Below are 16,783 nucleotides of genomic sequence, written 5' to 3'. Positions count from 1 at the left end.
AAGTGCACACCTGTGGAACTCTCTTCCGTTTGCCTGTTTCCCACCTGACTACAACCTGGCTGTCTTCAAGTCTAACATAAACACATTCCTGATGAACCCTTAAGTAAGACACGTTATCAAATCTCCAATACTAACAATTACTACGATATTATCCCATTAATTACTGTACATGCAATAACCCTTATCCCTGGGTGGCTTCTGGGCCTTGATAAGTAGTGACTTCCTTGTAAAAAAAAAAAAAAGAAGAATTTTGAACCACAGTAGTAGTATTTTCTCATTCCATTAGCTATAACTGTGTAGAAGTCCTAAGTAATTTGCTGTTGTATTTTGAGTGTTGCCCACACTGGGGATTGAATCTGCCCTATCTAGAAGAGTGTAACTTACAACTAAATTTTACCAAATACTTTATCCAGTATGTCACTGGTCCATGTTGAAAATGGCTTCCATAGCCTGAAAGACACTGATAGTAATTTTGTTTTATTAAATAATTTTTCATATTTTTTTGTAAAAAAAAAAAATTAAACCTAATGATTTTAATAGTTTAAGATTTTTTAAATAATAGTGAGTGGATTTTTTTTGTCTGAAGTTCATGTTCATTATGAAATATTTTGACTGATTTAAATTTACCTATTTATTTAAGTATTGGACTTTTTGGAGACAATCCCAAAACAATTTTTTATATTTAAATATTCATTACTTTTTCTCTCAAAATATTTTCTGCCAAGAAAGTGATTTTCTTTATTTCATTTAGAAAGACAAAATATTTATTAAACTGATTTTGTACGTTTACATTTAGTTTTAAAATTTATTAAATAATATTTTAATTTAAAGTTTCTTATAAAAATTAATATAAACTTTTATAACAGTTGAAATTTCAGTAAACCAGAAAAATAAGCGACCCAGTCAGCATCAGACGGTGTTATGTCAGATTTAGTTCCTGATATTAAAGACTTCCTGTTTTCACTCTTCTTGATTGACAAGTTTTGGACTAATTTTTATTTATTAATTTATTTTTTAAATTGTTTGAAACTACAGAATAACAAAGTATCCCCCTTCCCATATTAAGAATGGCTTTCTAAATAATAAAGGAATATATAAAAAAATGTTTTTGTTTTTTATTTTTAATAATTTCTTTTACAAAATAATTAGAAAGTAATTTTTGACGTGTCAAGAGAGGTTGCTTTGTTAACTATTTTATACTTTCACCTAACAATTTAATAAATAAATTAATAAATTTGGAAAACTAAAACTTTCACCGTAAATTATATTATAGAATAAGCTTAATAATAGGAACTGAATCTGATAAAACACTGTTTGCTGCTGCCTTTGAGTCACTTACTCTTCTGGTTTGCTGAAATTTCTTTTTTTTTTTTTTCAATGATTGAAATACATATAAAGATTAATATTAATGTTTATAATGGTTGAAAAATCATAAAAATTGATATTAATATTTATAATGGGTTATAATGCTTGAAAATTCATATAAAAATTAATATTTATAATGGTTGAAAATTCATATGAAAATTAGTATTAATATTTATAATGATTTATAATGGTTAGAAATTCATATAAAAATTAATATTAATGTTTATAATGGTTGAAAATTCAAATAAAAATTAGTATTAATATTTATAATGGTTTATAATGGTTGAAAAATCATATAAAAATAAATATTAATGTTTATAATGGTTGAAGAAGCATATGAAAATTAATATTAATGTTTATAATGCTTGAAAAAATCATAAAATTGAATATTAATGCTTATAATGGTTGAAAAATCATATACAAATTAATATTTATAATAGTTGAAAAATCATAAAAATTAATATTTATAATGGTTGAAAATTCATATAAAAATTAATATTAATGTTTATAATAGTTGAAAATTCATATAAAAATTAATATTAATGTTTATAATGGTTGAAAATTCATATAAAAATTAATATTAATGTTTATAATGGTTGAAAATTCATATAAAAATTAATATTAATGTTTATAATGGTTGAAAATTCATATAAAAATTAATATTAATGTTTATAATGGTTGAAAATTCATATAAAAATTAATATTAATGTTTATAATGGTTGAAAAATTATACAAAAATTAATATTAATATTTATAATGATTGAAAAATCTTATAAATATTAATATTTATAATGGTTGAAAAATCATATAAAAATTAATATTAATATTTATAATGGATTATAATGGTTGAAAAATCATATAAAAATTAATATTAATATTTATAATGGATTATAACGGTTGAAAAATCATAAAAATAAATATTAATGCTTATAATGGTTGAAAAAATCATACAAAAATTAATATTTATAATGGTTGAAAATTCATATAAAAATTAATATTAATATTTATAATGGTTTATAACGGTTAAAAACACATATACAAAATAAATATTAATGATTATAATGGTTGAAAAAATCATACAAAAATTAATATTTATAATGGTTGAAAATTCATATAAAAATTAATATTAGTATTTATAATGGTTGAAAATCATACAAAAATTAATATTAATGCTTATAATGGTTTGAAAAATCATACAAAAATTAATATTTATGATGGTTGAAAATTCATATAAAAATTAATATTAATGCTTGTAATGGTTGAAAAATCATATAAAAATTAAAATTAATGTTTATAATAGTTCAACATTCTTATAAAAACATTAATGTTAATGTTTATAATTAGTTGAAAATGCTTTGATAATTACTAAAGTAATGTTTTTACTTAAAATGTTTTAATATTAGATTTTTATGAAGCAAAATGAAATTACTCATTTTTTTAAAGTGGTTGTTTTGAAATATTTGTGAAACTATTTTTCTAATAATGTAAAAAAAAAAAACATATTAATAGATGCGTTCTTATTAGGTTTGATAATATCAATAACAATTTTGATCTGTTTATAAATTTGTATAACTTTTTATTATTTTACTTAAGAAATAATTAAAATAAGTATTTTTTAAATCCTCAACACAAAATAAAAAAATATAATCCATTAATCACTTATTTATTGCAAATTTATCGATAAATGTAGTCTTCATTCATTAATTCATTAAGTTACCCATTAAATTTACTCTACAAAATTGGTATGTGTGTTTAATTGTAGCATTTCAATTTGGTGGTAAAGGTGACTGGCCTTGGTATGCATTCTATTCACATTTAAAGTCAGATCTGCTGATCAGAATATTTAAAGATTCTAACTTACATTTACAGAAATTAGCTTTGATTTTTTTTTTTAACTTTTACTTTTTGGTGAAATAACTTTTTTTTAAATTGTTCAACAATGGCGATCAGTCAATGTTGTATCATTACAGCATTCCTTATTTTTGTTGGGATTATATATATAACATATATATATATACTTCATTTACTCACATAAATTAATATACGAAAGTATAAATTTATGCGTAAACTTTAAGTATTTACTTCAACAGTGCTCAATACATAGGTAGAGCTAGTTAGTAAGTTATAAAATATATATGGCGATTAAGCTACACTGAATATTTCACGTTTCATCCACTCTAGGATTCTTCAGGCTTATGCCGGAAGAATCCTAGAGTGGATGAAACGCGGAATATTCAGTGTAGCTTAATCGGCATATATATTTTATAACTTATATAGTAAGTTATAAAATATATATGGCAATTAAGTTGCATTATTTATATATATATATATATATATATATATATATATATATATATATATAATGCAACTTAATTAGAAAAACAAAAATACGGAAAAATCTTTATGATGTATGTAAAGGGAGTCCATTGATCCTGTAGAGAATCTTCTAGTGATGCTGTCACAAAAACACACTTCCAATTTATCATGAGCCAGTATGGAAGTAATAAGACTCAGAAAACTGTCATGAGAATGTTCATGTTAGTGCACAATGTGGTCAAAGAGGAGATTTCAAATTTATACTTAGTTTTAAATAAACTTTATATTTTTCTATTTGTTGTTTTAGTAGAAGAAATTAATGCAAACAATGGCAAAAAGAAACATAAATTGTGCATATGGCAGAAAGAGAAGAACTGTTGCAGAAAAAAGAACAATGTTTCTGACAAAGTGGGAAGAATTGCTGTTTTCTGGGCTAGAGTCTGCCCATCTAATACTTATCATTGGCTAGTTTTTGACACATCAGGTGGCTTTGTATCTTGTCTGGAGCGATTTCCATTAAAAAAATTAATTTTTTAATTAAAACTGATTGTTATTTGGGGGGTGGGTGCTTCTCTCAACACACAAGTTGGGGGGCACAGGTTGGGAAATTCATCTGGATTTTTCAACCTGCCCCCCCTCCATCCTTCAGCTTTTGTTGCCATTAACTACTTACACACCTGATCTAATTCAATTAAAAAAACTCATTGTTTTAATAAATGCATAAAATAACCTTTTTATTCATAATATTCTAATATCAATTTCTGATATGGAATGTTAAAACTGAGGTGTGATTTTTTTTTAAGAAAGAATTTGGATGATTTAATGATGGTGAAATGAAAATAATAAACAATAAAAAACAAAAGAGTTGCCATTGTTTTTCATTTGCATGTCCATTCTCTGTTCCTCTGTAGCTCTGGCAAACTAGGAGTTGATATTGAGCTCTTCGATAGTAGGCGGCGCAACAAAGTGGGAATGCTGACTCGCAGTGCTGCCAGAGACATCTATAAGACGACTGAGGAATTAGGTGGCCTTAACTGGCCATGCAAATATACTTACAGAAGGCGTTCGGATATGGAGCCAGTAAGTTAGCAAGTTGACATCTTTACTGATTCAAGCCTGCTGTCCTTTTTTACTAGTGCTGCTGCCATCGTATTATCAGTTTGCCTTTTTGTCCGTGTCACTTTTTGTGTCTGCGTTTTATCATGTGTGTCCATCTTTTACTTTTATTTGACGTTTTGCTAATCTTATATCTGATTGGATTCATTATTTTTTAATTTATTAAAACAAAAAAATTAACATGCATTATTAACCTTGCTGCAATTTAACATCTTTGTATTAGATATGCGCAACATTTTTTTTGTGTGAAAAATTCATTTTGAAATTTGTTTTTTTAATCCCTAGTTTACAAAATAAATATTGAATAGTCATACCATAGAAATTTAAAAAAAAAAAAAAAAAAAAAAAAAAAAAACGTATATAATAAAAATGAAATAAATTGTTTTAATTTTTGGACAGTTTTGATTGCTTCAAGAGGAAAGGATATAATTTTTATTTACTTGTGTCTATAAACTTTATTTTTATTTGATTAATTGCATTTATTGTTTTCAGGTTTTTATGCAATAATTTGAAATAGTAGTTGTTTATTTTTTTATGTACCTGTGATAAAAATCGCTTGTTATATCTTTTCACTGTCAGTGTTCAAATATAAAATCCATGAGAACAATATTGTACAGAACTGTTGTGATGCCTGAAGCCAACTGCTTGACTGTATGCTCTCAAAAAAATTCAAATATAAATCTTAATACTGAGAAATATTGTAATAAAGGGAGTTAGTTTGAATATAATTGGATGCCCCCTCTCTCCATTTGGATGTCTGATCGCCCTCTTCCTCTCTGCTCATCATTGAATGAAAATGAAATTTTTTTCTTGCTTTTTTCAAAGACTTGATCAAAGCAAAATTTAAAGTTTAGCCATGAATTGGAATTCCAAAATTTTTATCCTAGAATTTTCTTTGGATTTTTACTCCCAGCTTATAAAACTAAGAGGAGCAATTGTTTTGTTTTCTAGCAATTTTTTTTTCAGCAATCTTTTTATAGCAATTTTTATTCTAGCAAAGTTGATTTCATTATAAAGAAATCCTAAAAAAAAAAAATATTTTTTACAAAGTTGATTTTCTAGCAATATTTTTTTCTAGCAAAGTTGGTTCATTATAAATAAACCCTAAAAAGAAAATTTTAATTAAAAGCATAAAAATTCTGATGTAATGAATATAAGTATGTTTGGGTTCTTCCTCACAAGAATATGATTGTCTAGTTAAGCCATAAATACCGACTGGTAGACCAGCTTCGGAAAGACATCGAAAAATATGCTGAAAGCCCTACACTTAAGGATATATCAGCTCTGACCACGAACACCTGTGCAGTAAGACAATTTACTAGATTATTATTTGAATACTGTAGCCAAGAACATTCAACTACAAATGTGTCCCTTTCACAAGACATATCAAATTTTCTGAAAGCTGCTTAACCAGTCAAATATTAGTTTGTTTAGGTTTTATTACCACTGAGACAACATCCACCCTATATATATGTTTTTATCATACAAGCAATACATAAAACAAGAAATGAGATGAAGATGATACCACATTTATTTAATGTGAGCTCAGATATGTTTACACCTGATTGAATTGTGTGCAAAAAACACATTCATAAGTTCAAGAAAGTCTGAAAAAATAAGAGTGTGCATATATGTGAAAAAGTTGAAGGAATGTGTCTCACATACCTAAGATTTTTTGTGTATGTTAAGTGTCTGTGTTGTCGGAGATGCAAGTGATTATTAATGGTCCATCAGGCGAGGCAAAAGAAAAAGTGAATATTTTTTGTGCTTCAGTTTTTATAGTTCTCAATTTAGCACCACCAAACTGCGAAAATGGAAATCATTAAAGTGCCCTCTGGTACATGTATATGCTACAGTATCTAATGAATGTAAGAATACTAATTTTATTTACCTCTCTAGGTTAGACATAAGGTCAGGTGTCGTTTGCTTTATATATATATATATATATATATAAAGCTAGTGCATTTTTTATTTCAATAAATAATTGAATAGTAAATTTTAAAGAAAATTTTAAATCACATAGAGACGATAAACACACACACACGAGAAGTGCTGACACAATTTAATTAAGATCGATGATAATTCTTTTTTTTTTTTTTTTTTTTTCATGAGTCAATTTGTGTTACTATCTAATATATTTGAAATTTGTTGCCAATGGAAATATGCGAGATTATGTCCCTTTGATCAACATGGATAATTATCTCCCCTTTTTTATATTTGAGAGATAACAACTTGAAATTTAAAAATTTGATTTTGAACAATATAGTAAAATCTTTTGAAGTCAGTTTCTCTAATAAAATTTTACAAGTTCATAAATGATAAAAACAAATATTAAATAATAATTATTTAACTGAACTTTTAGAATCCAAATATCATGAATTACCATGAATATCAAACATTTCTTCCTCATGAATAATATGTACATTTTATTTAATTTTTAATGTATTTAATTGTCTGAATACCATGTCTCAAATGTTAATAATAGAAGTGCAAAAACTAAATCTTATAAAAATAATATAAAATAAATTTTTATATGACAACCATGTCTCAATCGCTGTTTAATTTTAACTTAATATGAAATGAAATGATTGAGTCTTATAATTTAATCCTAAATTGGAAGTCTTACAAGCCTTTTTTGTTATATATTTTTTTATCAACAATAAAAAAAGGATATGCAAATTGTTTAATGTGTCTTAAAATAAATGAATTATTACTTTTTTTTTCTTGTTGAGCAACTGAATCAGTAATATTCTAAAACTAAAATAAACCATTTTTTTTTTAAATTGTAATTTGAAATATATTCTCAAAGCAGTAAACTTTGATTTTCAGCGATTAGAGTTTGAAATTCAGGTATAAAATTAAACTATGGAATTTAACGCAAGGTAGGTGACCTAATGTTTTAGGTGGAGGAAGTGACTGCTTTTCAAATTTAATATAGATTTTTAGACATGTTTTCTTTTTTCTAACTAAATCGGTGCTATGTTTCTTTCTCTATTTCTTTTGGCTTCCTTACTAATGATAGCCTTATACTTTTACTAACAATAACCTAATAATTTTACTAACAATAACCTAATAATTTTACTAACGATAACTTAATATTTCTTATTAAGCCTAACGCAATATTTTATCACTTCCTCAATTGCAAATGATTTTTCTCACTAGATGTCTTGATTTTAGAAAGTTTTTTTCAACATTTTTTAAAATGATTTATTGTAAAATAACACTTTACTCAAATTACACATATGCCTTAATAAAAGGTATGAACCCATTTCTTTTTTTCCTGTCATGGGTGGAATGAGCAATATCGATCATTTTGATACATTAATAAAAATTAATTTAATGTTTACAAATGTTCTATTAGAAATACTTTGATTAAAAAAAAAAACATAAAAAAACAGCATGCACTTTTTTGGCTTTTAGCTTATCTTTATATAAGGTTTAGATTTATGTTTTATTATCTACAGAACTCACTCATAAACTAATTAACTGATCATGATGAATGTTTTTTAACACAACTGTTATGCATAAGAGGGGGTAATATAGGCTGCATTTAGTTTTAGTTTTATGAAAAAGGGAGAAAAGTGAGTGGAAAGCCCTTTGATGAAAATTCAGATACCTTCAACTTTTGTGAAATGTGAAGGTATTAGACATCAATTAATAAATATTTCCCAAATTTCATTTTATTTGGAGTATTTTGAATAGTTTTAGTGGCATAATACAGGGTGTGCAAAAAGTCACTGAAGGATTTTGAACTTAAACAGATTCTTTATTTTTGATAATCTCTTTCTGTAATTTCAACACAATCTGACTAAGACATTGGGAAATTTAAAAAAAAAACCCAAAAACCCAAAAACTGCAAAATTCAAACAATTTTTATTTATGAAAATAAAACGTGCCTTAAATGTTGCCCATTTTCAGCTTTGCATATTTGTGCTCTTTCCAAAATATTCTTCATGACAGATTGCAGAATTTCTGGATTGCGATTTAACTCCCTTATTTCGTTCCTGATATTTTCCTTCAATTCTTACAGGGTTTGGAGTTTGTAAACATAGACTCTTTCTTTAACATATCCCCACAAAAAAAAAGTATGGGCTAGTCAAGTCTGGGGAACGTAGTGGTCATTTGACATTGCCATAGTGAGAGATAATGTTGTCGCCAAGCATTGCCAGAGAAGCTCCATAGTGTCTCTCGCCGTATGTGCCATTGCCTCATCTTGTTGGAACCATAATCTGGGCCTATTTTGAATTTGTGGGCACAGGAAGTCTGTAATCATAGTCTTGTATCTCCTTCAGTAACAGTGACAGCATTCTCATCTTAATATTGAAAAAAATAAGGTCCAATAATCTTCTCCTCCGTTACTGCAGACCATACAGTGCACTTTATGGGATGCAACTGCTTTTGGTGAATTGCCCTTGGATTTTTGAGGTCCCAAAATCTGCAATTTTGTTTGTTAATGAATCCATTCAAATGAAAATGGGCTTCATCTGATATAATCAACTTTTGGAAAAAAAATTGGGGTCATTTCGGGCAAGTTCTTGCATTTGAACTGAATATTGAACCTTTGTTTGAAAATCTTTAGGCTTCATGTATTGAACAAGCTTTACTTTATAAGGAAAGAGTTTAAAACTGTGCAGAATATTGTGTAGTGAGCTTCGACATATCCCAAGTTGTGTGGAACATTGTTTCAGGATGCTACTGCATGCTCTCTTGCACCCTTTTCCTATTTTCATTTGTGATGACGTTTCAAGGTCTGCCAGTTTGCGGAAGATCAAGTACAGCTCCTTGATCTTCAAATCGGTGCACAATGTTTCGAATTGTGTTGTGCCTTGGGCTATCTCTTACATGAAAATGCTCCTTGAGTCAAAACAATTGACCCCTGATTTGGGTAAAACAATTTCACAACTTTTGTACATTGTTCAATGCTATACTTATCCATAATTAATTTCCAAAATATTATCTGTAAAATATATGAAGTAGAGAAAAAATAATCATTAATGGTAAAATGACAAAGATTTTCAACCCTTCAGTGACTTGTTGAACACCCTGTATTTATGATAGTGCAAATATTTCAAATTTGGATTGAACTTGATCCAGAGTCATTCCACACTAATTAAACAAGATTAATTTTACCCATCTTGGGACAGGTTTTCTTCAAATTATTTATAAATTAAAGAATTAAAAACCTCAAAAGTATTTATAGAATTTAAATTTCAACATTTTGCAAGTTGATCTATCAATTTTAATGTAAAACCATTTTGAATAAAATTTCATTTATCTTTCTAAAAATCTAAATATTTTCTCACAAAAACTTAGTTTCTAATAAAATTTAATGATTTCGATGATAAAATCTGTATAAGAATATTTTTCTCCTGCTTTAATCAAATCAACTTTTACTAACAAGTTGTACTAACCAGTTGTCTTGTTTTTCAGAAATATTTCTAATCACCATTTCAAAATTTGATTTCATTCATGTTTACATTTTAAATTAATTTGTCTAATGATTCTTGCATTCTTTATTAAAAGAAAAAAAAACTGCAAAAATTTTCTTTTTAATTTCAACCAATGTATGAATTATACTTTTCCTCTTGTAGACAAAATCAAAAAACAAATCGGCAGATGCCTAACATTTAATAATGAAAACCATTTTTAATATAATTTTTAATATAATCTCACAACACTGATTTGTAATTATATATTTTTGCATTTTGTTTGTAAAACAAGAAGTTTGTTTTCTGTTAGTTTTTTTTTTGTTCTCAATAGCACTTGCAATTTTCACACAAACCATTTCTGCAGTACCATTCCTATTTGTACACTTCTGAAACTCGCTTGGTGACTGAAATATTTGAAATAGTTTACAAACTTAACAAAGAATTACAACAAACACTAATCACAGTCAAACACATCCCGATGAAGGGCGAAACACTGAAGAACCTCAGAAAGTGTTTCTTCAACATTAATATGAAAAATCTATTTGAATACACTAATATAGAGAATGTCTTTAAATTCCTGAAGAAGCTGAAGATATATCAGATCTGAATCAAGAAAAATAAAGAATCTCAATTAAAAACATAACTGACCTTAACCATAGAGGTTGATGGACCCCCCCCCCCCAAAAAAAAAAGTTTATAAGATAGCCCGTATTTTGAACCCAAGTAAAAACTAGTATCCCATAAGCTGATTTTCAAGGCAGCTTTATATTCCCTTCCATCTCGATAGATTAGTGCAGCACAGTCTTCCTGTCTTCATTATTTCATAGCATACTTTTTTTTTTTAATCCCAAGCATTTATAGCTTACCTTGATATTTTTTTTTCAAATTCTCTGATCTTAACATTTGGATTTTTTTTTTTTTTTTTTTTTTTTTTTTTTGTGATTTTTAATGGAATGCATGCATTTTATTTTAATGTGTAAGAAATTATTTTGTGATAAAGATTTTTAATCATTTTTTGAATAAGTTTTTCTTCAAATTAATCAATAGTTTTTTTTTTAATGTTTTCCATATTTTTAAACGTTTCTGAATTTTTGAGATGAGGATTTGTTATTGGTATTATTTGGATTCATCGGACTACTGTTCTCATCTTAAGTGTGATTTTCACGTTTCAGTCTATGTAACCTCTGACCTTCTTCAGGTGTATCTTGTCGAACTCGGGAATGTTTCTGTTGAACTCAGGAACCACAGGTCCTTGCAAGGACCCATGGCACAGTGGTTAGAGTACTTTTTTTTTTTTTACAAAGGAGTCATCACTTATCAAGGCCCAGAGGCTACTCGAGGATAAGGGTTAAAGAGTGTACAGTGGTCAAAAGGACAATATCATAGTAATTGTTAGAAGTTTGGATTACTTAAGGGTAATGGCTCATCAAGAACTTGTTTACGTTGAACTTGAAGATGACCATGTTGTTGTCAGCTGGAAAGCAGATAAACGGAAGAGAGTTCCACAAGTATGCAGTTCTAAGAAAGAAGCTTTGTTCATGGAATTTACGTTTAGGTTTAGGCACAGATAAAGAGTGGGAGAAATTATTGATAGTGTTTTCAGCTAAACGAGTCTTTCTCATGAATGTTTGGTGAGGGGGGACCATAGATTGGAGCTCAGACGAGCACTTGCCATGGAAATAATGATAAAACAGAGACAGGCTCACAACGCCTCTTCTATGAGAAAGAGGTTGCAGGGAAGAGAAAAGGGCATCCCCCACTAGGCTATGAAGTCTATTCTGAACTCTGTCAAGGCAGGATAAGATCTTCCTAGCAGCTCCTTCCCAGATGTGACAGGAATACTCCATTTGAAAAAATCAATAGTAAAAAATGATATTCTCCTGAAGGTTGAAGGTTCAGTCCTCAGTGTTGAAAAAAAACAATTGCGAATTACTTAGAACCATATCTGGGCAGGAGCTGCTAAAAACAGCCTATCCTGCCTTGACAGAGTACAAAATAGACTTTGTGGCTTAGTGGGGGATGCCCTTTTCTCTTCATTGCAACCTCGATCCCATAGAAGAGACGTTGCGAGCCTATCTTTGTTTTATCGTTATTTCCATGGCAGGTGCTCGTCTGAGCTCCAATCTCTAGTCCCCCCTCCAAATCTTTTACGAAAAACACCCGTCTAGCTGAAACCACTGTCAAAAATTTTCCCCACTCTTTATCTGTGCCTAAATCAAAACGTAGATTCCATGAACAAAGCTTCTTTCTTAGAACTGCACGCTTGTGGAACTCTGTTCCGTCTGCTTGCTTCCCACCTGACTACAACCTGGATGTCTTCAAGTCTAACGTAAACAAATTCCTGATTAACTGCCCCCTTAAGTAGACATTTTTATTAAACCCCCACAGTAACGTACTGTACATGCAATAACCCTTATCCCTGAGTGGTTTCCGGGCCTTGATAAGTGGTGATCACCTTGTAAAAAAAAAAAAAAAAAAAAAAAACTCATTCCAGTCATGACTGACGGAACAAGATCATGCTACTCCCATGAAGTTCGAAATTCTATCCAAATTCCCAAGTTCAACAGAAACATTCCCGAGTTTGACAAGATACACCTGAAGAACGTTGGAGGTTACATCAACAAAAACGTTGTGAAAATCACTCAAGATGAGAACATTAGTCCGATGAATCCAAATAATACATATTTTTTAACTTTTAAATTTTACTTACATTAAAAACTTGAGATTAGGGATAAATTAGTGTCTTGATTATTAATCTAGAAATTATTTTACTTAAAATGTATGGATATTTTTATTTTACCTTTATTTCACGGTTCATGCATTGAACATATATTTTAAACATATTCATCTTTAGAACGAAAGGTTAAGATGAAATGTATGTTTAACACATTTATTACAGTGGACAGTTATGAACGACAACAATTTATCTCATATGAAACCATTAAAAAAGTCACATTTCTGAATTTTTGAGATGAGGTTTGATTATTCATATTATTTGGATTCTTCAAATTACCATTCTCATCTTAAGTGTTATTTTTATAATGTTCGGTTGATGACCTTCTGACCTTCTTCAGCTATATCTTGTTGGTCTCTAGAATTTGCAGGCAATTTCAAACGGAATCCTTTATCCCTTTATTTAATCCACTGGAGAAACACGTTCTCATCCCATCAACCATGACTAGAAGTTCGAAGTAATTCCCAATTGTATTGCATAGTAGATAAACTACTTGATAAAATTCATTTGTAAATTACATTCTTCTGGAATGAGAGCAACATTCAAAATACAAATATAGAGACGGATAAACATCGTCATTTTGATAAGTTCAATACAAATTTACTTATCTTTTAAAAATGACCGGCAATAAAAGAAATGAAAAGCAAATAACTTTGAGTGATAGTGTGGGAGCGATTTGCTTTTAACTCAGAAATAGATTGCAATTTGTTGAACTTGTAGCAGACGCAAATAGACCTCTTTCTTCTTGCACATATTCCTCCCTGATTGAGGGCTGTGGCCATACACTGGACAATCAGGAGTAGCGCATGAATATTTTTAACCCCCAAGGACCTGACAGCTTCCGGTCCTGAGAAGAAAAAACTCTCTCTTACTCCACCAGCTTTCGAAGGGACTAGACCTTTCGCTCCTCTGCTCCTACTAGGTATCAGACGACAGCCACCGGCTGTAACTACCTAGTAAGCAGTGAAGTCCCGAACCTTCCTTCCTTCTTTTCCTCCTTCGAGTTTAATGCCTTTTTAAATAAACCTTTTCCTTGTTAAGTTTAAGAAGTGGTTTGTTGTTTGTTCGGAAAATTGTGTTAAATTATTTTATTAGGGAGTGCCTTAAAAGCACCAAATAATAATCCCTAAAAACTCATGTCAGTCAATCTAAAGTAAAAGAGAGGAAAGGAACAGTTGAACGCAAATACTAAACTTCTGTCCATGGAAAAAAAATAATATGCTTAGATAGAAGCATTTGTTATATTAAAATAAAAAACAATAAATAAAATCTTTTTTTTTTTTTTTTTAACAAATATGCAAATTAGTTAATCTTGCAAGTGACATCACATACACATAAACAATATATAAAAAAGATGGTGTGCTTGTTGTGTAGAGATGAATTAAATTGAAATAAAACATTTTGACTTTACTGTTTGTGAAAAATGGGCCTAAATTTATTTATTCAGAATCTAGATGAATAAATGTGATGGTTAGGTTCATTTCTCACACTTAGGTCATTAATTGTATAAAATTTAGATAATTGATGAACTTTTTTTTTCTAATTAAGTCACTTGATCCTAATAGACTGAATAAAATGTGTTATTTTATGAATTCTATGAATGAAATGTATTATTGTATTTGGTAAAAATGTATGTATTTTATGTCTCTACATCATGTTTCGTTTTAATGCATTTTTTTTAATGAATTTGTTGCTTTTTTGTGCTTGCATAATGTGTTGGGTGTTCTTTTAATGTTAAAATAAATTTAGTATGTAGAAAAAATAAGTTAAATATTTATTTGCTCTTTTATACATTATGCTTCAAAATATCAGGGGCTTCCTCATAATTTTAATCCGTCAACAAAATTTGTTTAAATTATTATTTAAAAAAAAATAATTTCCCCCTTCTCTTTTTCTCTCTCCATAAAATTAAACAAAACTTCCATGAGCAAAGTTTCTTTCCTAGAACCACCCATCAGTGAGGTACAATACCGTGGGCCTGGTTCCTAATTAACTATAACATGGTTGTTTTCAAGTCCAATGTAAACAAATTCTTGCTGTGCCGTTTTCTTATATCAAATTCTGCCAAATTTCACCATTACCAATCATGACAGTGTTGTCTTACCATCGACCTAAGACTCATTTAATGCTTATTCTCAAGTCATCTTTGGACCTTGATAAGTGGTGACTGTAGTAAAAAGTAAAAACGTAAAATTGTAATTTATTTGTTATAATTATTGTAGTTATTGAGATTTGTTGACAGTTTATGACTATTGCAGTAGTCACACCAAAAATTGATTTCATAATGAGTGTAATCGTTTTCCAACATAATTAAATTAATTGTAGGCTGCAATAGAAAGTTTATCTGATTCCAACAGTTGAACAGCAGATGACATCATAGTTTCAAATGAAAAAATATCTTGTTTGTATATTTTTGAGATTAGGATCGATAATTATTTTTTGTATTATTTGGATTGTTCTGACTATTATTCTCATCTTCGTTGTTCTTCTCACAACATTTTGACTGATGTAACCTTTGACTGTCTTCAGGTGCATTCACACTGGATGTTATTGGTGAATGGTGAAAAAAGTTTGTTTTGTTTTTCTGACGAACATAGCCATTAGAAATTCAAAACACAAATAACGCCAAGTCTGAACAATAAGTCTAAATAATACAAAAGATAAAATATATTTTATTTTTGCTTACACTGAAAAAGGAATTAATCAGTGATACGATGCACTGGTTACTGTGTCTTTAAGACACCATTTGTAGTGTTGTCCCTAGACCCTAGGGTTGATGTGACACTGGTGTTGTCCTGCCAAGCTGTTTAGTATATCTCTACAAAAGTCACCATTTGTCTATGCGTGGAGTATTGTTGTTACCTCTGGGTTAGTGTACTGACCACTAGCTTCTCTTTCTTAGACACCTGAGTCGAGATATATTACTGATCAGAAATAATCCAACATTTTCCATAAACTACCTGGATGATTCTAATGATAACCCAATCCTTATACCGTATACATAAAGAAAATAGTAATGATAGAAGATAGATTCAAGAGATTTTAATTGTTTGTTTAAAATTTAAATCGATAACTAAGATTTTTATATTTATGAATAAGTTGATAATGAATGAATGATCACTTTTAAAATTTGATTTAATCTTATTTTTCATCCTTTTACTTTCAGGTCTCCTCATCTTCGTACTTCCGTTAAATCTTTCTTCAACTCCTCAAGACATGATTGCCAAGCTGTCAAGTAATTACGATTGTCTGTTTGACGGATTTCCAATGAAGATGGCTGAAACTGTCCAAATAATGAGTGCCTTGCAAGACTCTGTCTATTTGCTGTTCTTGAACGTGCCCAACTCGGAAGAGCCTTTTATTCAGGAGGTGGTGGGGTGTGACCATTTGATCTAAATCACCAACAACAACAACATCATCTCTGTGCAGATAAATCTGATTGATTTACTGATGGGTTGCTACCTTCCTTCATATTTATCTAAAAAAAAAAAACCCTTTTCTACTTGATGAAAAGTTAGTACAGAAATTCTGTAACAACAGAAAAACACTGTGCAGGCCTTTAATTCAAAAAGATATACAGGCTGCAGAAATGCTTTAGATTTATACAAAAAAAAGAATATATATATATATATATAGTGCATATAGAATTGTTTTAGATGGTGTACTTTTATACTTACCAATACCATCATGGTCTCTATATGTGCTTGATTGTTCTCGTAGACATATTGCTTCTTTTTTTTTATTATATTATCAAATATAGAAAATTGTTATTTTTTTTACCCTTTTTAATGGTCAGCAATTATCAAAGAAAAAAAAATGAAGA

At 28.9% G+C, this 16,783-nt stretch overlaps 1 protein-coding gene across 5 annotated transcripts in view; it reads left to right on the top strand.

Annotated features, from left to right (window-relative positions):
* Positions 1–16,574, top strand: part of LOC145259789 (dual specificity protein phosphatase CDC14A-like) — a 331,110-nt gene extending 314,536 nt beyond the window's left edge. For 2 of the 5 annotated variants that reach the window (XM_080117594.1, XM_080117576.1), the window contains 2 exons: positions 4,593–4,761; positions 16,127–16,452. In XM_080117594.1, coding sequence (XP_079973720.1) covers positions 4,593–4,761; positions 16,127–16,153 — 196 coding nt within the window. In that variant the 3' untranslated portion in view covers positions 16,154–16,452. Of the gene's footprint in view, positions 1–4,592; positions 4,762–7,626; positions 7,680–16,126 lie in introns of all 5 variants that reach the window. The other 3 variants (XM_080117586.1, XM_080117609.1, XM_080117601.1) reach the window with 3 other exon arrangements.
* Positions 16,575–16,783: the final 209 nt, after the last annotated feature.

This window comes from Euprymna scolopes, chromosome 3 (genome assembly GCF_053919585.1).
Source record: "Euprymna scolopes isolate OS-2025 chromosome 3, ASM5391958v1, whole genome shotgun sequence".
Taxonomy (NCBI): Eukaryota; Metazoa; Mollusca; class Cephalopoda; order Sepiida; family Sepiolidae; genus Euprymna; species Euprymna scolopes.
This window is presented reverse-complemented; position numbering and strand designations above follow the sequence as displayed.